The 25,577-nt window shown below is 40.5% G+C and overlaps 1 protein-coding gene across 1 annotated transcript in view; it reads left to right on the plus strand.

Moving 5' to 3' along the window:
- LOC144606355 (serine/threonine-protein kinase TAO1) overlaps positions 1 to 25,577 on the plus strand; it is a 124,885-nt gene that overhangs the window by 51,364 nt on the left and 47,944 nt on the right. The window contains exons 2-8 of the mRNA XM_078422382.1: positions 12,617 to 12,840; positions 16,899 to 16,970; positions 19,485 to 19,586; positions 20,037 to 20,082; positions 21,271 to 21,367; positions 24,278 to 24,391; positions 25,392 to 25,483. Of these exons, the coding sequence (XP_078278508.1) occupies positions 12,709 to 12,840; positions 16,899 to 16,970; positions 19,485 to 19,586; positions 20,037 to 20,082; positions 21,271 to 21,367; positions 24,278 to 24,391; positions 25,392 to 25,483 (655 nt within the window). The 5' untranslated portion in view covers positions 12,617 to 12,708. The remainder of the gene's footprint in view (positions 1 to 12,616; positions 12,841 to 16,898; positions 16,971 to 19,484; positions 19,587 to 20,036; positions 20,083 to 21,270; positions 21,368 to 24,277; positions 24,392 to 25,391; positions 25,484 to 25,577) is intronic.

Consider the following 25,577-nt stretch of genomic DNA (forward strand, 5'->3'; position numbering starts at 1 on the left):
TCGCCCTAAGAGCTACATCTAACTCTCTCTTGAATACATCTAGACCACCTTCAGTTTTGTTTTGGACTGAACAAATATATATTGTATTATTTACAATGTTAGCCATTGCTTGTTTGCAGTCAAATCTTTTAATATAGTTTCCCAATTGCCCTTGCCACCTTGCACGGCATTCCTTTGGAAATTTGTTTTGTTTTTAGATTTAAGATTCTGAAAATCATTTGAGTCGATATTAATGTAAAAATGTCATAATTCTAATTTCTCTTCCCTGTTGGTACCTTATTATAAAATTATCAAATAACTGATCAACATTGCACAATATGAATATGATCAGCCCTATGTTACCACATACTATGCCCTATGTTACCACATACTATGCCCTATGTTACCACATACTATGCCCTGTGTTACCACATACTATGCCCTATGTTACCAAGCCATAATAGTGGGTGACTCTATTGTCCGAGGTACGGACAGTAGATTCTGTGGCGGCAGGCGGGACTTGAGGATGGTCTGTTGCCTCCCTGGTGCCAGGGTTCAAGACGTCACAGAGCGACTTCAGAACATCCTAGCGAGGGAAGGCGATCATCCGGAAGTAGTTGTGCATGTGGGCACGAACGACATTGGGAGGAAGAGGAAGGAGATACTGCAACGTGAGTTTAGAGAGTTAGGAAGAAGACTGAGAAGTAGGACGTCGAGGGTGGTTATCTTTGGATTGCTACCTGTACCTCGTGTTGGTGAGGGCAGGAACAGAGAGATCGGGGATATGAATGTATGGCTGAGGGGCTGGTGCAGGGAGCAGGGATTTAGATTTCTAGAAAACTGGGATCTCTTCTGGGGTAGGGGTGACCTGTACAAAAGGAACGGGTTAAAAAATAAAGTGGATGAGCTTGAGGCTCAGTTAGACATTGGCAAGTATGATGATGTGGGAACTACAGAGACATGGCTACAAGAGGACCAGGGCTGGGAACTGAATATTCAGGGGTACACAACGTATAGAAAAGACACAGGTGGGCAGAGGGGGTGGAGTCTGTTGGTAAGGAATGATATTCACTCCCTTGCAAGGGGTGACATAGAATCAGGAGATGTAGAATCAGTATGGATTGAAATGAGGAATTGTAAGGGTAAAAAGACCCTAATGGGAGTTATCTACAGCCCCCCAAACAGTAGACTCAACATAGGGTGCAAGTTGAATCAAGAGCTAAAATTGGCATGTCGCAAATGTAATGCTACGGTGGTTATGGGAGATTTCAACGTGCAGGTAGACTGGGAAAATCAGGCTGGTACTGGACCCCAGGAAAGGGAGTTTGTGGAGTGCCTCCGAGATGGATTCTTAGAACAGGTTGTACTGGAGCCTACCAGGAAGAAGGCAATTCTGGATTTAGTGTTGTGTAATGAACCTGATCTGATAAGGGAACTCAAGTTAAAGAGCCATTAGGAAACAGTGATCATAATATGATACGTTTTACTCTACAGATTGAGAGAGATAAGGGAAAATCGGAAGTGTCAGTATTACAGTACAGCAAAGGGGATTACAGAGGCATGAGGCAGGAGCTGGCCAGATTTGACTGGAAGGAGGCCCTAGCAGGGAAGACGGTGGAACAGCAATGGCAGGTATTCCTGGGAATAATGCAGAAGTTGCAGGATCAATTTATCCCAAAGAGGAGAAAAGATTCTAAGGAGAGTAAGAGGCACCCGTGGCTGACAAGGGAAGTCAAGGACAGCATAAAAATAAAAGAGAAGAAGTATAACATAGCAAAGAAGAGTGGGAAGCCATAGGATTGGGACTCTTAAAGAGCAACAGAAGATAACGAAAAAGGCAATACGGGGAGAAAATATGAGGTATGAGGGTAAGCTAGCCAATAATATAAAGGAGGATAGTAAAAGCTTTTTTAGGTATGTGAAGAGGAAAGAAATAGTCAAGGCAAACGTAGGTCACTTGAAGACAGAAGCAGGGGAATTTATTATGGGGTACAAGGAAATGGCAGAGGAGTTGAACTGGTACTTTGGATCTGTCTTCACTAAGGAAGATACAAACAACCTCCCAGATGTTCTAGTGGCCAGAGATCCTAGGGTGACAGAGGAACTGGAGGAAATCCACATTAGGCAGGAAAAAGTTTTGGGTAGACTAATGGGAATCAAGGCTGATAAATCCCCAGGGCCTGATGGTCTGCATCCCAGGGTACTTAAGGAGGTGGCTCTAGAAATCGTGGACGCATTGGTGATCATTTTCCAATGTTCTATAGATTCAGGATCAATTCCTGTGGATTGGAGGGTAGCTAATGTTATCCCACTTTTTAAGAAAGGAGGGAGAGAGAAAACGGGAAATTATAGACCAGTTAGTCTGACATCAGTGGTGGGGAAGATGCTGGAGTCAATTATAAAAAACGAAATTGCTGAGCATTTGGATAGCAGTAACAGGATCGTTCCGAGTCAGCATGGATTTACGAAGGGGAAATCATGCCTGACTAATCATCTGGAATTTTTTGAGGATGTAACTAGGAAAATTGACAGGGAAGAGCCGGTGGATGTAGTGTACCTTGACTTTCAGAAAGCCTTCGACAAGGCCCCACATAGGAGATTAGTGTGCAAAATTAGAGCACATGGTATTGGGGGTAGGGTACTGACATGGATAGAAAATTGGTTGGCAGACAGAAAGCAAAGAGTGGGGATAAATGGGTCCCTTTCAGAATTGCAGGCAGTGACTAATGGGGTACCGCAAGGCTCGGTGCTGGGACCGCAGCTATTTACAATATACATTAATGACTTGGATGAAGGAATTAAAAGTACCATTAGCAAATTTGCAGATGATACAAAGCTGGGTGGCAGTGTGAACTGTGAGGAAGATGCTATGAGGTTGCAGGGTGACTTGGACAGGTTGTGTGAGTGGGCGGATGCATGGCAGATGCAGTTTAATATGGATAAGTGTGAGGTTATCCACTTTGGTGGTAAGAATAGGAAGGCAGATTATTATCTGAATGGTGTCAAGTTAGGAAAAGGGGACTTTCAAAGAGATCTGGGTGTCCTAGTGCATCAGTCACTGAAAGGAAGCATGCAGGTACAGCAGGCAGTGAAGAAAGCCAATGGAATGTTGGCCTTCATAACAAGAGGAGTTGAGTATAGGAATAAAGAGGTCCTTCTGCAGTTGTACAGGGCCCCAGTGAGACCGTACCTGGAGTACTGTGTGCAGTTTTGGTCTCCAAATTTGAGGAAGGATATTCTTGCTATTGAGGGCGTGCAGCGTAGGTTTACTAGGTTAATTCCCGGAATGGTGGGACTGTCATATGTTGAAAGACTGAAGCGACTAGGCTTGTATACACTGGAATTTAGAAGGATGAGAGGGGATCTTATCGAAACGTATAAGATTATTAAGGGGTTGGACACGTCAGAGGCAGGAAACATGTTCTCAATGTCGGGGGAGTCCAGAACAAGGGGCCACAGTTTAAGAATAAGGGGTAGGCCATTTAGAACGGAGATGAGGAAAAACTCTTTCAATAAGAGAGTTGTAAATCTGTGGAATTGTCTGCCTCAGAAGGCAGTGGAGGCCAATTCTCTGAATGCATTCAAGAGAGAGCTAGATAGAGCTCTGAAGGGTAGCGGAGTCAGGGGGTATGGGGAGAAGGCAGGAACGGGGTACTGATTGAGAATGATCAGCCATGATCACATTGAATGGTGGTGCTGGCTCGAAGGGCCGAATGGCCTACTTCTGCACCTATTGTCTATTGTTATCACACTGATTGGCAGCCCGTGCACAGCACCCACCACTCTGGCTTATTCTAGTTTACTCTAGCTTTGCATTGTAGCCCTTCCCTCCCAAGCATCCTCTTTAAAATGTTATTTGCGCACAATTTTTAAAAAATCTGTCTGTGTCAAAGACAGTTTACAGTCAGCATGAGTCGACATGTACTGTGTGATTTGCAAAATGCTTGAATAATCAGTGTAGGCTTTTAAATAAATGCATATGCTTTTTAAAGTATTTTGATTACTTGAATTTGACTTCTTGTTGTTCACCAATTTTGGTATGTTTTAGCAGTTAGTAAATGATTCTAAATGTAATATGAGAGCAAAACAAATGGTGGATTGCAATTTACATCAGTCACAACTAAAATTTATATGGAGCATTTTGTCTTTAATGTGTAATAATCGTACAAAAAGCTGCAAATCTGAGTTCAATGAATTGTAAAGGAAAAGAGAAGTGCTAACTACTTGTCTGTGACCACAGTCCAAAGAGAATTTTTAAAGTATAACAATGAAGCAATGAAGAGCAGTGGGTCACATGTTGTGCTGTGCAAATGGCAGGATCAGCAGAGTTGGCATTCGACTGTGAGTAAAGCTTGTGCTTACTGATGACATTGTGGACCCATTTGCCAAACAATAAAGCCAAACACAAGTGAAGTCACTGAGGAAGCCAAAGAATAATCCCCTCAGCTGTCTTTCTCCTTGTGCCATGTGACTTTATATCATTCTCGTAGCTCGCGTTCCTAGCCAGATCAACAGATGTATGGAGAACTGCATATAGGGATAGCAGCAGTTGTTCTTAAACAACAGAGTCCTTTTGTAGAAAGCCATGCCGCGAAAAGATACAACAGTGTGACATCATCCTACTCCAGGAACATTCCTTTACTGTTCTTGGGTTCACTGTGTGTAACACTTCTCCTCCCCCATCGTTACAAATTCAGACTATGATCATATTGTTTATTGTTCAGCAAAAGGGCTTGAAGTATTTTCAGTTTTTTATTATTAGAAGCTGTGGGTGCAACTCAAAATCGTCATTTTATCAGCATGTTGTGGTGCACTGTGGTGAAATCCAGCAAGTTTTGTGAAGTTCAGTAAAAGATGTAGTAAGTTATCATTTTTCTTAGCTTTCTGGAAATGCATTCTAATTATCTTTTTTTTTTTTAAAGTACACAATGAACATTTTAATCATTCGTTGTTTTACAATAATTGCAATAGTTTAATTGGATTTAGGCATGTTACTTTCTACAACCAGTTAGTTTTCTCTTAATGCTTGAGTTACTGAAGTGGAAGATGATGCGGATATAGACATGGCTTGAATGCCTATTAAATTCTCTTTAATGAAAGATGCATCCAAATCCAATATATTATAATGTGATCTATTTTCTAATGTTCATGATGAGAAAATCAAGGAACACTTGCCTCGTGTGGATAACTAATTCTGTTTACTTTACAAATAATCACCCTTGGAATCCAGAGAACTCAGTGCAAAAAATAAGTAAAGGAAAAGTTAAAACCTCACTGAATAGTCAACTTTTATTATGTGGAATGGAGTTGAATGGTGTGTGATTTGGGATTAAGTTAGACAAAACACATCTGTTAGGAACACCAGAGTTGTCACCGGTAACCTGAAATAGGAAAGAAGGGATATGCATGAATGAGGCATGAGGTGAATTTGTGCCTGTCTGTGTAATTCCTTTGTGGTCAGATAAACTTCAAGGATGTACTGTGGTGGTGCTGTAGTTTTAGCATTAGAGATACAGTGTGGAAGCAGGCCCTTTTACCCACCGAGTCCATGCTGATCACCTGTACTCTAGTGCTATGTTATGTGTGTAGTGTGCAACGTTTGTACCCTACACACCAGAGCACCCAGAGAAAACCCACACGGTCACAGGGAGAATGTACAAACTCCACACAGACAGCATCCAAGGTCAGGATTGAACCCAGGTCTCTGGCACTGTGACAATAGACAATAGGTGCAGGAGTAGGCCATTCAGCCCTTCGAGCGAGCACCGCCATTCAATGTGATCATGGCTGATCACTCTCAATCAGTACCCCGTTCCTGCCTTCTCCCCATACCCCCTCACTCCGCTATCCTTAAGAGCTCTATCCAGCTCTCTCTTGAAAGCATCCAACGAACTGGCCTCCACTGCCTTCTGAGGCAGAGAATTCCACACCTTCACCACTCTCTGACTGAAAAAGTTCTTCCTCATCTCCGTTCTAAATGGCCTACCCCTTATTCTTAAACTGTGGCCCCTTGTTCTGGACTCCCCCAACATTTGGGAACATGTTTCCTGCCTCTAATGTGTCCAATCCCCTAATTATCTTATATGTTTCAATAAGATCCCCCCTCATCCTTCTAAATTCCTGTGTATACAAGCCTAATTGCTCCAGCCTTTCAACATACGACAGTCCCGCCATTCCGGGAATTAACCTAGTGAACCTACGCTGCGAAGCAAGAATATCCTTCCTCAAATTTGGAGACCAAAACTGCACACAGTACTCCAGGTGCGGTCTCACCAGGGCCCGGTACAACTGTAGAAGGACCTCTTTGCTCCTATACTCAACTCCTCTTGTTATGAAGGCCAACATTCCATTGGCTTTCTTCACTGCCTGCTGTACCTGCATGCTTCCTTTCAGTGACTGATGCACTAGGACACCCAGATCTCGTTGAACATCCCCTCTTCCTAACTTGACACCATTCAGATAATAATCTGCCTTTCTATTCTTACTTCCAAAGTGAATAACCTCACACTTATCTACATTAAACTGCATCTGCCATGTATCCGCCCACTCACACAACCTGTCCAAGTCACCCTGCAGCCTTATTGCATCTTCCTCACAATTCACACTACCCCCCAGCTTAGTATCATCTGCAAATTTGCTAATGGTACTTTTAATCCCTTCATCTAAGTCACAGCTCTACCACTGTGCCCCCTTTAAAGATTTTATTTACCAAATTTTCACAAGCACGAATTCTGGAAATGGGACTAGACTTCACTTTTTAAAGATTTTAAAGAAAAGACAGAAGGCAGAGGGTGATGGTAGAAGGGTGCTTCTGTGACTGGCGGCCGGTGTCCAGTGGGGTGCCGCAGGGATCGGTGTTGGGTCCCTTACTGTTTGTAATCTACATAAATGATCTGGATGTCAACGTACAGGGCATGATCAGCAAGTTTGCAGATGACACAAAGGTAGGGGGGGGTGGTGAATAGCGAGGAAGGGATCTGCAAGCTGCAGGAAGATATAGATAAGATGGTCAGATGGGCGGAGCAGTGGCAGATGGAATTTAATCCTGAAAAGTGCGAGGTGATGCACTTTGGCAGAAATAACTTGGAGAGGGAGTACACCATGAATGGAAGGACCCTAGGGAAGACAGGGGTACAGAGGGACCTTGGAGTACAGGTACACAAGTCCTTGAAGGCAGCAGGACAGGTGGACAGGGTGGTCAAAAAGGCATATGGATTACTGGCCTTCATTAGCCGGGGCATCGAATATAAAAGTAGGGGGGTAATGATGGAATTGTACAGAACACTGGTGAGGCCACAGCTGGAGTATTGTGTACAGTTCTGGTCACCACATTATAGAAATGATGTGATAGCTTTGGAGAGGGTGCAGAGGAGATTCACCAGGATGCTGCCAGGGATGAAGGGCCTCGGCTATGAGGAGAGACTGAGCAGACTGGGGTTGTTTTCCCTGGAGCAGAGAAGGCTGAGAGGGGACATGATCGAGGTGTACAAGATCATGAGGGGCATAGATAAGATAGATGGCGGGGAACTTCTTCCACTGGTGGAAGGTTCAACAACAAGGGGACATAGATACAGGGTAAGGGGAGGGAGGTTTCGGGGGGGATGTGAGAAATAACTTTTTCACCCAGAGGGTGGTTGGAGTCTGGAACTCACCGCCTGAGGTGGTGGTGGAGGCGGGAACACTCACAACGTTTAAGAGGCATTTGGATGGGCACTTGAAATGCTACAACATTCAGAGCTACGGTCCAAATGCGGGAAAATGGGATTAAAATTAGACTGTGTTGGTAACGGGCGGCGCGGACACGATGGGCCGAAGGGCCTCTTTCTGTGCTGTAGGACTCTATGAATCTCTATGAAAAGACTGAGATATTAGATAAGCTGATAAGCTGGCAATTATATTATTTCTCTGCAGTCTGTAAACAAAAAATCAATCCATCAGTCAAGGAACATTGCACAGCTGTTGTGTTGGAAAGTTGTTTAGTCACCGTAGCTGAGAACCAAAGAGAACTGGATAAAGACATTTGCTTTAGTCCAGGTGTCAGGGGTTATGGGGCGAAGGCAGGAGAATGGGGTTAGGAGGGAGAGATAGACCAGCCATGATTGAATGGCGGTGTAGACTTGATGAAATGAATGGCCTAATTTTACTCCTATCACTTATGACCTTATGAGTTGGGGTTACAAGTAGGGGTTAGAAAAGCTTTTGAAGCAAGTGAGCTCCAAAGGTAATTGAGTTTAAAGAGCTTGCTCTGAGGTGTTTGGGTCTATTAAAATAGTTGAACTACTAAAGGGTAGTTGGAAGCAATCATTTCTAAATCAAACAATATTTAATTTATACAACACCTTCAATGATTGCAAGACATCAGAGTGCCAATTTACAACCAACTGAGCACTTTTGAAATGCACTCACTGCTAGAATGTAGGAAATACAGCTGCAGAGATAGACACAAAGTGCTGCAGTAACTCAGTGGGTCAGGCAGTCTGAAGAAGGGTCCCGACCTGAAGCGTTACCCATCCTTTTTCTCCAGAGATACCGCCTAACTTGCTGAGTTACTCCAGCACTTTGTGTCTATCTTTGGTATAAACCAGCATCTGCAGTTCTTTGTTCCTAAATACAGCTGCAAATTATGTGCAACAAGCATCTCCAAACAACGATGTGGAGAATGATGAGGAAATCTATTTTAGTAATTGGGTACATTGGGTATAACACCTCTGCTCTTTGGAAACAGTGCCATGGGACCTTTCTCAACTGAAAAAGCAGACGGGGCCAAGACATTAATCCAAGCCAGCATTTCTGAAAAAGAAGCACTCCTTTTGGAGTGCGCTTTTTAAAAAATTGTTAAAAAGTCTCAATTATGGAACTTGAATCTAAAGTTTTCTAGTTCAGGTGAGAATGGAACCATCCAAAATGGGCAGAAACTGATGACATTATTTCTTGTTATTTAAAGAAAAGTTGGATATATTTGAGTGAGTCCAGTTGTTAGCGATTCACTTGGTTAATTTATTGTGAAATAAAGCAGGTTAATGTTTTACACTAGCTTGAGTCAAAATGCTTTCGACTTTTCAAAGAGACAGAAAATGCATTTGATTTGAGTACAATGTAATTGAAATCGTTGTGAGTCTTCCATTTTGTTGTTGGATGGCACTACCATGGATGTAGAAATTGGGTAGTGCGTGGCGATTCTGATCAAATATATCACATAGATTGTTTACAGTGACGATAGATGCTGGTGAATCCAAAGAAGTCGTCTACTGCAGACTTGATTTCATGACACTGATGCATAAGGTGTGCGTTTTTAAGGAAGGGTTTTAGCTGTGGAATTGGATCAGATCAATCTCCACTGTTGGCAGAACACATCCTGGACATGGAGCGCATGAGTAATTTTTTGTTCAAATGCAATTGTCATTTTGTTTTGTTACCAGTATCCTTTCCAGTTGCATGGAGGATAGCATGCACACAAAATAGTTAGGATCTAAAACAAATGCTATTGTATCAGATATGTTGATAATTGATCTCAGCCTACCTACATGCCCGCCATATCAACAAAATTGCCTTCAATTCAGTGTTTTTTTCTGAGCATATGGGAGTAATATCTGGTGTACACAATTTTTTGTACAGGAAGCACAAGAGAAGAATTAAAGGATTTTTGCATCTAGGCCATTAAAAGGTATTTTTCAGGTAAAAAATTTGATTTTTCTTAAATTGAACCCCTGCAAAGAATATCACATTAAGGAAGTGGATTAAGGATTGAGCCCAATTTTTGTACCAGATCAGAAAATATAATCTTCAAATACCCGCTTTCTCAAAAGAGAGTTGACTGCCTTAACACATTCACACACAGCACAAGCACAGGGAACGGAACCTGTTCTGAGTTCTATCATGGGACAAGGTTAACCGACGAACAGGTGAAAAGCTTCAGGCTTATGCTCTTGGGGATCCCTGGCCATGACCACTCAACCTGGTGAAGGTGTATTCAGAATGTCATTGAGAAGATACGGAAACCCCGCATAAATGGGGGAAAGACCACTGCACCCTACACTCCAGCTGCCTTGTTGAACAGCACCTGCCACACCTCTGGAAGAGTCTGCCGTTCCCACATTGGCCTCATCAGTCACCTCAGCCATAAAAGGGGAAGAAAGTTGACCTTGGTCATGAAGGATGCCAAAGGAGAACAAACATTTACAATTTGTGGCAGTTTTTGATACTTTATTTTCAAAATGTATGTTGGATTTGGAGACGATCTAGCAACAATTAAGCAGGATGTTGTTTAGAAGACCACAGAGAGTGATGAATGCAGCCTGGTCCATCATGGGCACAGCACTATCGAAAGTACCTACATGAAGTGCTGCTTCAAGAATATGGCATCCATCATCAAGGATCCCCACCGCCCCAGGCTGTGCCCTCTTCTCACTCCTGCCATCAGGCAGGAGGTACAGAAACCTGAGTTCCCACACCACCAGGTTCAGGAATGGCTACTCTCCTACACCAATTAGACTCTTGAACCGACCTGCACAACACTAATCCTACCTGAGCAGTGGAACACCATGGACCATCTCTTGCACTTACTCATGGACTTGCTTCTTGTTTTGCATTGATGTCTTGTCTTTTACAGAGCCTTGTATATTTGATGTGCAATTTATGTACAATTTACATGTAATTTGTTTTTGTGCTTCCCTTGTTTGTGATGCTGCTGCAAGCAAGATCTTCATTGTACCTGTACCTCTCCGTACTTGTGCATATGGCAAGAAGCTCAGTTTAACTTGAATGAGTCTAAACCTCGATACCATTAAATTAGGTTATATCTCCTGCAGAGAATAAAGTGATCTAATCTATCGGATTCAAGAATCTCAAACTAAGTTGCCAGAAAAGGTGGTCAATAACTATGTCCTGCTGGCATTATTCAGAACATCCAAAGCTAATGTACTAAATGTGGCTGAGGCTCTATAAGGCACTGGTCAGGCCACATTTGGAGTATTGTGAGCAATTTTAGGCACCATATCAGAGGAAGGAAGTGCTGGCCCTGGAGAGGGTCCAGAGAATGATCCCAGGAATGAGTGGGTTAACATATGATGAGCGTTTGTCGGCACTGGGTCTGTACTTGCTGGAGAGGGGACCTAATTGAAACGTACCGAATAGTGAAAGACTTGGATAGAGTGAATGTGAAGAGGGTGTTTCCATTTGTGGGAGAGTCTAGGATGAGGTCATAGCCTCAGAATTAAATGATGTTCCTTTAGGAAGGTGTTGAGGAGGAATTTCTTTAGTCAGAGGGTGGTGAATCTGTGGAATTCTTTGCCACAGAAGGCTGTAAAGGCCAAGGCAGTGGATATTTTTAAGGCAGAGATAGATTTTGCTCTTAGGGCTAAGGGAATCATGGGATATGGGTCAAAAGCTGGAACGGAGTACTGATTTTAGATGATCGGCCATGATCATATTCAATGGCGATGCTGGCTCAAAGGGCCGAATGGCTTACTCCTATTTTATATGTTTCTATAGATTCTTGATTAGTGCAGGTGTCAGGGGTTATGGGGAGAAGGCAGGAGAATGGGGTTAGGAGGGAGAGATAGATCAGCCATGATTGAATGGCGGAGTAGACTTGATGGGCCGAATGGCCTAATTCTGCTCCTATCAGTTATGACCTTAAATTGAATGTGACAAACTTATGTGAAATATAGCAAGTGTGTAACTATCACAGAAGATCATGACAATTTCATATGTTTGAAAGAGAAAGGGTATAGAAAAAGGCAAGACGTACTTGAATGACTATCTCCTTTGTTCAGCACTAACAGCAAATTCGTGTCATAATGTTACAAAATACCAGCAATATTGTCAGAGACACTTGAGTATGTCATTTATATTTCAGTTTGTAATTTGACTAAATCATGCAACATAGTGCAATTAATCTAAGTTCTTATCCCTATTGTGTAATTTCTAAATTATTTTTATAACCCTGAAGTCCTTACTGCAACCAAAGGTGGTCCATAACCCTTTGTTGTGTAGTGTTCAAGAGCCTGATGGGAAGAAGCTATTCTTGAACCCAGAGGTCATGGTTTTCAGACTCTTATGAATTCTTCCCGATGGTAAGAGTGAAATAAGAGCCCGCCCAGGGTGGTGCGGGTCTTTGCAGGCTACCTTTTTGAGGCAGCGCTTCCAATCACTCTCTTTTAGGAGGTGATGGACCAGGCATTGTCCACCATGTTCTGTGATCTCCTTCGTTCCTGGGTGTTTGAGTTACCGAACCAGGCATTGATGCAACCAGTCGATATGCTCTCTACTGTACATCTGTACAAGTTCAAGAGAGTTTTTGTCGACATACCAAATCTCGTCAACCTGCTGAGATAGCGCCTCCTGTCGATTGTACTGTCCGATGGTAGGGATATCAGTGCGCATGATGGACTGGGCGATGTCCATCATTTTTTTGTAATCTCTTTCATTCCTGGGAATTATAATTCAGATTTGAATTCTCTCTTTGGGAGTGTTGCACACTTAGAACTATATTATTAGATCTCAAGCGTTGAGATTTTGATATGGTTTGTAGGAGAAGAAAGTTATTTAGTTCTTGTCTGTTTAGTCATTTGATTATTTCTTCTTAAAGATATTTGTTAAGACGAATACCTAATTACAAGTACTTTTTCTTTCACAGTTTTCAATGTTCAAGAGGCCTCATTTGTGCCGATGCAGCAAGAATTAAGACAACGTGAACCCAGATAGTTAGACGGCCAACCACACGGTAGGATGCCGTCAACCAATCGCGCAGGAAGTCTAAAAGACCCAGAAATAGCAGAACTATTCTACAGAGAAGATCCTGAGAAGTTGTTTGTGGACTTGCGAGAAATTGGCCATGGCAGCTTTGGAGCAGTTTATTTTGTAAGTACTCCATTTTATTCCAAACTTTGATTTGAAAAGCCTATGTGGATCATGCATGAAATTTAGATGATTAATTTTATAAATCTTATTTTGCCTCTACTCAAAATTTACAACAATTTAATATTACAAATACATTAGTGTGCATTAACAATACACTTACACGGAGTTCATTTGTGCTTACAGCTAAACTCTTTAGATTTGGAGTTTGGCTGCATCTACAGATGCAAAACTGATTTTCAATTGATACTTTAATTGTTCAGTTTACAATGCTTAAGTACATCAGCAGGAGTTTGTATTTCCGATAATTAACGAGTGGCCTTTCCAAGTATACAACAAGTCTTGTTATTCCTCTATCTTTAAAAGTAATTGCTTTTCCAGTTGTGGCTTTGCAAGAAGGTCCAGCATTTATTGTCTATTCCTAACTGCCCTTGAGAGGATGGTGAAGAACCATCGCTGAAAGAATGAAGTCCTGGTTTGTTAGCAGGGAGTTGTATGATGTAGACTGAGAGAGATGTTGAAGAATCAGTAATATGTTTCCAAGTTTGATTAGTGTGGAGCATGTACATTTACAGATTCCAAACAGTGAGATGTGCTAAACTCTATCCTTCACTTTAATAAGGGTCTCCCACCTGCTACAACAACAACAACATGTATTTCTATGGCATCTTAATGGAGCCAAACCAGCTCTGGGTGGTTTCACGGAATCAAGGAATGTGGGGAAAAATCGGGAACAGGGTACTGATTTTGGATGATCAACCATGATCATATTGAATGGCGGTGCTGGCTCAAAGGGCCAAATGGCCTACTCCTGCACCTATTTTCTATGTTTCTATGTACACTGATCAGCCAAAACATTATGACCACTGACAGGCAAAGTGAATAACATTGATTATCTTGTTACAATGGCACCTGTCAAGGGGTGGGATATATTAGGCAGCAAGTGAACAGTCAGTTCTTGAAGTTGATGTGTTGGATGCAGGAGAAATGAGCAGGAGTAAAGACCTGAGCGACTTTGACAAGGGGCAAATTGTTATGGCCAGACGACTGGGTCAGTGTATCTCTGAATCTGCCAGGCTTGTGGGTTGGTCCCGGTCTGCAGTGGTGAGTACCTACCGACAGTGGTCTGAGGAGGGACAAACCGCCGGCGACAGGGTGTTAAAATCTGTGGCACAAGTCACAGAAAATTTAAATGGTGGTCACGGGAGGAATGTGTCACAATACACAGTGCATCGCACCCTGCTGCGTATGGGGCTGCACACGGAGGACCAACAGCCTATTAGGCAGGTGGTCATAATGTTTTGGCTGATCGGTGTATATGGCATTGTTCCCATGTCTCAGCTACCTTGTAGACTGGATATTTCCAGTTGGGAAGGCTTGGTGGAGTAGGCTGGCTAACAGTGCCATTTATAGATGGTTCATAGGGCATCCCGTTCCACTGCTAGTGAAAGGAATGATTCTTTAGCTTGACAGTTGGCATACAAATCCAGTTGGCTGCTGTGGCATCGATGGTATTGAGCTTGAGTTTGTTGGGGCTGAAATTATCCATGCAAGTGAAGACCAACTTTTATGCCTTGAAGATGATGGAAAGGCTGGCCGGGAGGTGAGACACTCGCTGCAGTATATTGAGCCATTACTCTTGTAGTCACCGTATTTTTCTGTCTGGTGCAGACGAGTTACTGGTTGTTGGTGACACCCAGAGTATTGAGGGGAGATAACTTGGTGAAGGTAATGCTATCAAATATCAAGTGTAGGTGGGTAGAATCTTTCTTGCTAGAACATTATTCTAACCACCTACTTGGCACTTGTATGGCTTGCCAGCTATTCGTGATAGGGCGGCACGGTAGCGCAGCGGTAGAGTTGCTGCTTTACAGCGAATGCAGCGCCGGAGACACAGGTTCGATCCTGACTACGGGTGCTGCACTGTAAGGAGTTTGTACGTTCTCCCCGTGACCTGCGTGGGTTTTCTCCGAGATCTTCGGTTTCCTCCCACACTCCAAAGACGTACAGGTATGTAGGTTAATTGGCTGGGTAAAATGTAAAAATTGTCCCTAGTGGGTGTAGGATAGTGTTAATGTACGGGGATCACTGGGCGGCACGGACTTGGAGGGCCGAAAAGGCCTGTTTCCGGCTGTAGATATATGATATGATATGATATGATCACATCTAACCTAACAATAGAAGGAAATTCAATGCACAATTCTTATCTGATTCTCCAAAGTATGGGCAGAGGTGGCAGGAAGGACATCTCTGATGGTGGAGTCGCGGTGTTGAAGAGTATTTCATCCCCTGATGCAGATGGTAGTTTGCAAGTGTCTTCAAGCTCGCTTAGTTGAAGTCCCTGGCAATAATGGAGAAGGGTATTGCTAACTTCAGCCCCCTATCCCATCGTCTTTGCTATATCCAAGGCCCGGGACCATGTCTTGATTTCACTTGAGATGGATTAAATTGGCTGAAAACTGGCTTTTGTGAAGGTTCAAAGCCAGGAAGGGATCTAAAATAGCTCTCCGACTTTGTCTGCTTTATTGCTGTCACCACTGCCTTTCCTTTTTCACGTGTTGGTCTCTGCCATCATTAAGCATGGAACTGTTCCTGGAACCACCTTCTCCCACTGGCCATTTTTATTATCCACCATCAATGGTAATAGATCTAACAGAACATCAGAGCTTTTCTCTAGCCAATTGGATGTGCAAAGTCATAGAGTCATGCAGCACGGAAATAGGCCCTTTGACCCAACTCTTCCCCACTCTAAACTAGTCACATTTACCTGTATTTGCTTGTATCCTTCTAAAACTTTCCTTCACACGAACCTGCCCAAATACCTTTAAGCGTTGTTATTGCACCTGCCTCATCTACTTCCTTTGTCAGTTGTTCCATATACCCACCATCCTCTGTGTGAATAAATTTCCCCCTCAAGTTCTTATGAAAATACACGTGGCTTTGTCTGTAACTCATGCACAAAATACAGTTTGGTTTCATCACGTTGGCATTTCATTTTTATATGCAGCTGGTGCTGTCCTTAGGAAACCTTTCTACGGCTCTTCATGGTACCAGACTTGGTCCCTATGATAAATTTACAGATGGTTATGTAAAGTGATGTTACCACGATAGTGCTGTCCTCGTATGTGTAAGCACTGGATATGGAAAGGCCCTTGTACTTTCACTTAAAAGATCCCTTCCTGAAAGCTCCTGTGTCCTGTGACTATTACCGTTAGTCAAACTTCCAAGAACTCTAGCAATATTTAAGATTCATCTTGTGCTGCAGGGTTTTGACCTGAAACGTTGACTATCCCTTTGCCTCTACAGATGCTGCATGACCCATTGAGTTCCCCCACACTTGGTTATGTGTTTAAAGCAGCACTTAACTTGGCACAGGAACGAGAACAATAACCAACTGCATCATCTCCATTGCAACATAACATTTTAGTCCTACTAACTATAATCTTGGAGTTTCAAAGTAAATGCTTGCCATTCTGAAACTGTTTAATTGCACTTTAGAACCTTCCCATTGCCTAATGTTTGTGAGAGAGAGTGGCTGACAATGTAACAGTAATTATGTGGCTGAAGAAGGCTAGAAACTTAATTGAACTGTATAGAGGTTTATCATTGAATAACTTTCAATATTTATGTAAATTACCTCATTTATCTGTTCCCATTTTGATGAAAAAAATCTTTATTAATAGAAGAATTTTTATTAATAATTCCTTTCGTACTTGGCTTCTTCATGCTACTTCTTCAGCCACATTCAGGTTGCATAACCACTCTCAGTTCTTTAAAATCAAAAATTATTATAAAATCCTAACTTAATGATGGTTTTTGAAATTTTGCATTCTGGATTGCAAAATAATGGTTAAGAATTCCAAAATTATTCTAACTAAGGAAGCAAAATACAGTTGAGAAATGTTCACTTGGGTTATCTTTAATTGTACTTTTAAAGATCAACTAGTGTTGGGCCAAAAGACTTGTTTGGGTTGTGTATACTTGCACTGCATAGTTATTGTTCCATTATTCAAATTAGTTTTAAAACCAGCTTGCTAATACATGTTCCAAAAATTTAATAGGCACGAGATGTTCGCACTAATGAAGTGGTGGCTATCAAGAAGATGTCCTATAATGGAAAACAATCCAATGAGGTTAGTGCAGTATGAAATGTGCATGAAAGAAATGAGGATAGGGGTGTGTGTGTGCATGTGCACGCTATAATCTAGTGACAAATCACATGTGTGCCCAAATGATATTTGTACAATATGCAGAATCATGAGATTGTGGGGAAGAGGTTGGAAAGAATATCGAGTCATAAACATCTGCAGTCGTTGGTGCAGGTAAAAAGCATGTTGGGTGCACTATGTACACAGATATGGGCCTTGTGTTTTTGTGTAGGCCTCCGAATTTGAATTTGGTAAACTTCTCAATTATTATGTTAAAAATCTTATTGCTATTGGTGAGCGGGTTAGGCCCAAGCTTGATTTTTGAATGGTTTTCAAAAGTTCTATTGTTTTTGATTGGTATCTGGTTATCTATATATATTTTTTTAATTTCTCTTCCATTTTAGTACTTCAGAGTACTGGATTGCTATTTAGTAACCAGCCAACACCTCCATAGATATGACAGGCAGAAGCACAATAGATGCAATATTTACTTTGTGAATAAAATATGTAGCTAAATCATTTTTCATATATTTGCAGGTCATTGTGAAAATTTTAAAACTCACTTTCTGGTCAAGCACACTGCTTGTCAGAGTGCGTTCACTTTACAAGGAATGCAAAGTTTTACCACTGCTGTTATATTTATTATTAAAGCTTGAAATTACATTTTGATCCATTAATAAATTGCAAACTTTAATTAAGTTGTTCCTCGACTTGCTTTTAAAATCTGGATATAACTGATATAATATTGATCAGAAGGAAGGTGAAAGGATTTTTGCACCCTTTTGTTGTTCCCTAGTACTTTATACCCAATTGATTATATTTTTAAGAATAGTATGATTAGTAACCAAAGAGCGCAGCCAGTTTGTATACAACAAGTAAGATTAATAGTCAATTAACATGAATTTGCTTGAGATACGTCTGAGACCTATACTCTGTCACTTGTACAATAGTTATTTTACATCCATCTGAGCCAACAGATTTAATTTAACATGAGGTTCACAGTAGTAATTCTACATGATATTTCCTTGAAACTGCAATGAAATGTCATTCCTCATCATTCAAGTCAGACTCAGCTTGAAGCTGACTGGGATAAGGGTGCAATCCTGTACTAGAACTGGCCAATAATCCTATTGCCAACTATGCTTTAATCTTCAGAAGCACACTAATTTTTCAGAAAAACAGAAAATATTTGTGGTCTTCTCATCTTAAAATATCATTAGCATCCAAAGTCTTTGTTTCCAGCACATCCATGAAAACTGATATTTTGCTTTATCTCTCTCAATTGACGTTCGTTGTAAATATATTTTTGTTGTACCAAGAATAGGATAGCACAGTTCAATAAATAGGTTCTCTTTAATTCCACAGAACTGTTAATCTTAATCAGTTAGCGATTGCATTGTTTTACATGCTTTACGCTTTCTGAATCAAGACATGTTCCACTATTTGTTTGGAGGATGTGCTTAGCCTTGGTCCACAAGTAAGCTGCTTGAGATCCTATTCTGTTTGTTTTTTGTTGTTGCTCAATCAGTTACTACTTGTTGGCTTCCCAATGACTTTTTAAAATAAAGTCTCCTTGTGGACCAGAATTGGCTTCTGCAATAGTATGCTTTTTAGACCCTGGCTAAAATCAGGTTCGCCTTGTGGACAAAACGAGAATTCCATTTCTCAATATGCAAGTGGACAGAGATGTGATTTTGGCACCACGTTCCAAAAGCTGACAGAGTAAGGGAGCAGCAGTGAATGAACTCTTTGTTCAAATTACAGCCTGTAATTGATTCGGGTATAAATGTGCGCTTTCTGAAAAAAAGTTGCGTGTTACTCTGCAAAAATTTCAGATCTGTTTATTAAGAAAACACTTTGAGAACTTAGCTTTCTGAGGAAAGTAAATTTGGATAAAGTTATATGTGCAGGAAATCTGGCCACATGAACCATCCCTGCTTTGATTTGATCTAGTTCACTTGCTGGTGAAAGCAGAATAGGCACAACAATACATTTTCATTCAAGTTTCCACCATGTAATTATTTATTATCAATGTTAACGGAGGAAACTGACCGTTCATTACGGTAATGTTTCCATACCTCCTCTTCCGATTTTCTGCCGAATCCTTTAATTTAATTTGAATTTGGAATTAAGCTGGAAATCAACTCAATTCCATTAATAATGCCTCCATGGAAACCCACTCCTCCTCCAGCTGCAATCCCAGGAATCCAGTGTCTGTCCATAGCTCCAGTGCTCCAGTCTGTACCTACTCATTGGTGAGCTGTGCAAGTTGTTGTTTGATTCGTTCGAAAACTTGTTGTCCCCAGCATGGTGGTAATTATGGAAACATGGAAGTGGGAATGCATCTTACTTCAGCCCCATGGAATTATTAGCTCAGAGCTAGGGCTTTGCTGAACAATACTGCTGGACACATACGGTGACTATGTTGACAAAGGACATTTTTTTTAAAGTTCAAAGAACTGTTTTACTTACTATATAATGCTACAACATTTCTTGCAGAAATGGCAAGATATTATCAAAGAAGTCAAATTCCTACAGAAGCTAAGACATCCAAATAGTATTGAATACAAAGGTTGCTATCTGCGAGAACATACAGCATGGGTAAGAAATTTAATTTGTTTACTCGTACTGAAATATTTAAGAACCCTAATTTCATTCTGTATGTTGTTTCAGCCTTCAATTGTTGGATCCTTTTAAAATGTAAAAATAGCCCTTTATGTGAGAGCTGTTGTTATTACAGCTGCCTGATTTGTTCAAAAGTGAAAATTTGGTTAAAATATAGATAAATCTTTATGAACACATCTTAATATATTTATTTTATAATGATTGAGTACAAACAATGATCCAGATGACTATTTATTCATTCAATGAGTCTGAAATATGTTGGATTTCTGTGATTAACAATGAATTTTATCAAACGCATTATCTTGCGTACACCCTTTACTGCTCGTGTACGGTTGCAGAAACCGCATTGGGTTTCTTAAATGAAACCAGCACGTGCACAAAAGACAGTGTTTGCATCTTGTATAATCCACTGCTTTCTTTTTGCAGCTGGTCATGGAGTACTGTTTAGGGTCAGCTTCCGATCTTCTAGAAGGTAAAACAAAATTCATTATCTGCATGGAATTTGATTGTTTCTTGTCTAGGTAGCACAACATTCTGTGAAATATTAAGTAAAAAAACTCAAGAAATTAATGAACTTGTCAACTCGTTTTTCAATGCTGTGGAATTCTGACAATGTAATAAAAAGACCAGACATGTCCTGTCCATTAAAAGCAAGGCATATCCAATCTGATTGATGATCAAACCACCAGCCTACTCTTAATCAATGTCACCAATCCACGTTCTCTAGAGATACCGCCTGACCCGCTGAGTTTACTCCAGCATTTTGTGTTTTTCTTTGATAAATCAGCATCTGCAGTCCCTTGTTATTAGAACTTGTAGTTTCATTTGTTCGGTTAGCGTGCCAAACGAAGCTTTTCACTCTACCTCGGTACATGTGACATGTAATAAACCTAAACCTGGATGAGACTGGCTTTAAAAACACTCAAGTAACTAAATACCAGGCAATACACTCCATTTGATTGAGGTACCATTGACCAGGAGTATTTGATTCTGTCCTCCACCATCATCTGTGGCTGTGGTGTGTACTGACATCACGGGGCTCTGCAATAACTCGCCGTAGCTCTTTCCCCAACAGAACCACCCAAGTGTGACCTGTGCAACCGTGAGAGCAGAGGCAATAGGGTCATGGAGACACCATAGTAGAAGATCTCTCTCCGTGTAGAACGCTGTTTGGACTCCCCCTGCAGCACCTTGGAATATCTTCATTATACAGACTGGAGGCTCCTAGCAATATTGTTCTTTCAGGCAATTATGATGGGTTCCAACAACACCCATGTCTTTAGACTTTAGAGAAACAGTCCCTTCGGCCCAGCGATCACCCCTTACACTAACTCTATCCTACACATTGGAGACAATTTACAATTTATAGAATCCAATTAACCTACAAACCTGCACAACTTTGGAAAACTTACATGGTCACAGGGAGAACGTACAAACACCGTAAGGACAGCATCCGTGGCCAGGATCGAACCTGGGTCTCTACCGCTGCACCACTGTGCTGCCCTGCCCGCCTTATGGAACAATTAAAATAAAGTTTATCTAAATGTTTTCGTGAATTATTTTTCATGTTTTAGTTTAAAACTGTGATTGAATCATTTGCGGTTTACAACCTTACCGGTTCCAATAATAGGTTAATTGTAATTATTTCTGCAAATTTCAGTTCATAAGAAACCTCTTCAGGAAATTGAAATTGCAGCCATTACACATGGAGCTTTGCTGGGATTAGCCTATTTGCATTCTCACAACATGATTCACAGGTATGTCTGTTCAAACAATCACTGCATTGCATGAAAATGTTGTTACAAATAGAATGGGCAGATAATTCCATATGGTTTCTGCATCAATGACATCTATTTCAGTGGAAAGTCATCAAAACACAATGAAGAAGCGATGTACAATAAATACTACCTCTGATAGGCTGTGTTTTAGATTGTAAAGTACCAAAAAGTGCATTGGTTAATTCCGTGTGCGTGTTTCCACTATGCAAGCTGCAGAACCTGTTATACCAGCTAGGTACAACTGGTGGAGATTCTGATGACTAACTGATATTGGAAGAAGCCAGGTTTCCACCAGCTGCCTCCAGTTCATGTCTTTGTTGTTATCACTGAGCATAATGTTGGAGCTCAGATAAACCTTTACATCTTAAACAGAAACACAGTTTGCTTACTGATATTTGTCTTTCAGTATTTCAAACTTATGTTCATTCATTTTACTTAATTATAAAAAAGTAACTTTACTTTGAATGAACAATTAAAAATTTATTCCCAGCGCTCTGAATGTTGGTTCCCATTTACAAAATAGATCATAAACAGTTGACAGAAAATCTGTCTGCAGATGCATGAAAGAGAAAGGTATAATGCACAAATAAATTGTTACTAATATAAAAAGCTCTTAAAAATGCAAAGGGCAAAAGAAAACTTGATGGCCTGTAGTTATTCCCCTCAGAACAGATTCTTTCTTAGTTGCTGTTTCTATCTTATTTCTAACAAGTTGTTTGTTTATACATGGTAATATATTTTAAAAAGGCATTTATGTGATTAACTTAAAGGGATTTCCTCAGTCCATACCTTCACACAACCAACTTCTTGCTTGCCAAATGTACTCTTTCAGTTACCTATGTTTACAGAATAACTCGATAAGATCATAGGAGTTTTCAGACCAAGTTAAAAATCTGCAACATTGCATTCTGAGTTTGAAAATGTGGAACAGTCCAGCACAGGGACAGGCCCTTCGGCCGACAATGTCTGTGCCGAATTTAATGCCAAGTTAATCTCTTTTATCTGCACATAATCCCCATGCATATCCATGTGTCTATCTAAAAGCCTCTATCATATCTGTTTCCACCACTAGCCATGGTAGCACATTCCATGTAAAGAGTACTCTATGTGAAAAAATAATCACTTACTCCACACATCTCCTTTACACCCACCCCGCCACTTCTGACCGTAAAGCTGTTTCCTACAATATGACATTTCCCCCCTTGGTAAAAGGTTCTGTCTGTCTATGCCCCTCGTAATTTTATATACTTCTATCAGGTCGTTCCTCAGCCTCTGCTCCTGAGAAAATAATCCAAATTTGTCCAACTCCTCCTTATAGTTAATACGCTCTAATCCAGGAAATGTTCTAGTCAACCCCATCTGCACCGTTTCCAAAGCCTCCCATCCTTCCTGTAATGGGGAACCAGAACTGCACGCAATACTCCAAAGGTAACCTCACTAAAGTCTTATGAAGCTGTAACATGACTTCTGGCTCTTATACTCATGGCCTCGACCGATTAAGGCAAACATCCCATACTTGCTGTAATGAAACAAATAAAATGAAAGGAAAAATGCATGTGCTGGGTAATTAAATCCCCTGAAGGCAATAACCAAGCAAAAGTTCTGAATATGTTGAATAAGCACTAGTTATGAATACGTTGGTCATTTCATTCTGTTCATGACAAATTGAATCTTTCATGGAAAATCACTTCGCAAATAACATCCAAGTATCCATCTACTTTGCCTAGATCCATATTACATACACTAAATATGTGCATTGTTACTAATAGTGTATAACAAACAAATAAGTGAGACCACAAAGGATAAACTGTTGTGGTATTTAATATAAATTTCCTGATAACTTTCTTTTACTAGAATCACCTCAGACTGTGACAATCAGTTACAGTTAATCTGTTGTTACTTTTGTCTGTTAAGTACCTATCCATATTAATTCTGGTTACCAGCACTTGGCCAGTAGCTTTCTGCGCTTCAGTGATTCAAGTGCTCATGCTCAATATTCCTGAGGGCCGTACCACTTGCCTTGCATGTTCTATCCTTATTAGACCTCCCAGGAATACGTCCATCTTCTATGCTCCGTGCAAGTTATCAGATGATCAATATCATTCTGTAGACTACGCTTGTCACTATCAACAGCACCACCAGCTTACATATCATCTCTGAACTTACTAAAGATACCTCCTACATTCCACCCAAGAAACAGTTGTCCCAGCTCCCAAACCCATGAGGCATCACACGGCACAGGTTGCCATTCACAAAAACAGCCCTCCACTGTGATCCTCTTGTCTCCCATTATTTGACCAACCTGTCTTGGATCCCACATGCTCCAACCTTTTAGTCTCGCCTTCCATGAGGGACCTTGTCAGACACCTTGTAATTGTTCATGTCGAGCACTTCAACCAAATATATTGTGTCAATACTTGAAAAAGATTGATCAAAATAGTCAGAGATAAAGCTGTGCTAATTCTCCCTGATCAATCCAGGCCTTCCAACTTTACATTAATCCCAACCTTCAGGTTTTCTTTTCCTATGCTTCCTATTATTATTTCGTAGACTGATTTTACATAAATGTTGATAGAAGATAGTTTGGCAGTATATCCTGTGCACTTCACTGTCAAAGTACTGCCAAGTTTATACTTGGCTAGATGTTCTTTGATTACGTACCATTTTAATGAAATGATAACTTCTATTTGCTGTGGTGGATGTTCATGTTAAAATGTATTTTGTGTGTTTTGTTGCTTTTTATTGGTATGACTGGATGGCAAGTCAAATTCCTCGTGTGTTGCAAAATATACTTGGCTACTAAAGTATGATTATGATTAAAGCTTACATTGCTGGTTACAAATAATACCTGTTGAATGTTATGATAATGTCTACTTGTTCTGTGACCAGGGACATAAAGGCTGGTAACATCCTCCTGACTGAACCGGGCCAAGTTAAACTCGCTGACTTTGGATCTGCTTCCATAGTTTCCCCAGCCAATTCATTTGTGGGAACACCATACTGGTAAGAAACTTTTTTTTGTGTCAAGAAGCAGATGCAGTCATTTATTTTTAATTTTTAATGTTATTTATTTATCAACAAATTCCAGATTGTCAAAGGAAGTTATTTGCATGTTTGCAATTATAAATAAAGCTTTTTAGTGTGTGCCATATTTCTGACTGACGGGTTGTACAGTTACATTGTGCCACTGCAGCCTAAAATCCATTTAATTATTAGTTGATTTAAGACAAATTAAGTTAAATGTTTAAAAATATGATAGGTGATCATAAAATGATATTTTGTCATTTGCCTCATATTGCATTCTATTATACTTTTATTAAGAATTGTTAAGATATAATTTATGTCATGTAGGGGTTCCATCGTACTTGTATTTCTTGTAGTTCCACAATTTACATTTGAAGGATGGGTACCTGTTGGAAGTAGCTCAGGGTGGTTGATGAATGTAGGACTGTACAAACAAGTTAGTACTCAGAAGAAGAAGAAATCACTCTAAACCAGAGTGATATGTGAAAATATTTCAGGATAATAGAAAAAGTCTGTTTGCAGCAGAATTTAATTCTTAAGGACCGAAGAGCTGACCACAATCACCTTAAATCCGAGAATGTTAGGGAAATCATTTCTTAAATTGTATTAAATTGATGAGTTGCTGATGAATCACAATTTAATGAATGCAACATAAGTGCAATGCAGACCATTATGATTAAACTGTAATAAAGCTTGCATTTTAAAATCTCAAACTCAAATCCATGTGTGCAGTTGAGCCCTATATATTCAAGTTTTACTTTATTTTAATTGGCTTACATAAAAATATTTACCTAAATTTTCACAAGCTAACTTTTCAAATAGATACCTAGGCTGAAAGCAGTTTGTTTTCTTTTGACACTTGAGTTGGAACAAGCTTCTCATAACATTATTTTTTGTAGGTGTTTTCCTATTTCTAATACGAAATAAAATTCCTCTAGTTTGGTAAGGTTGCATTGTAATGACTTTTTGATTGAAACAGGATGGCTCCTGAAGTCATTCTTGCCATGGATGAAGGACAGTATGATGGCAAAGTAGATGTTTGGTCCTTGGGAATCACATGCATTGAATTAGGTAAGGCATGGTTGTTCCCTCTGAACCTGAAACTAACCACTAATTTAGTTTGGGCATGATGCTGTAATCTTTCATTGTAAAATATAACAAAATA

This window comes from Rhinoraja longicauda, chromosome 26 (assembly GCF_053455715.1).
Source record: "Rhinoraja longicauda isolate Sanriku21f chromosome 26, sRhiLon1.1, whole genome shotgun sequence".
Taxonomy (NCBI): domain Eukaryota; kingdom Metazoa; phylum Chordata; class Chondrichthyes; order Rajiformes; family Arhynchobatidae; genus Rhinoraja; species Rhinoraja longicauda.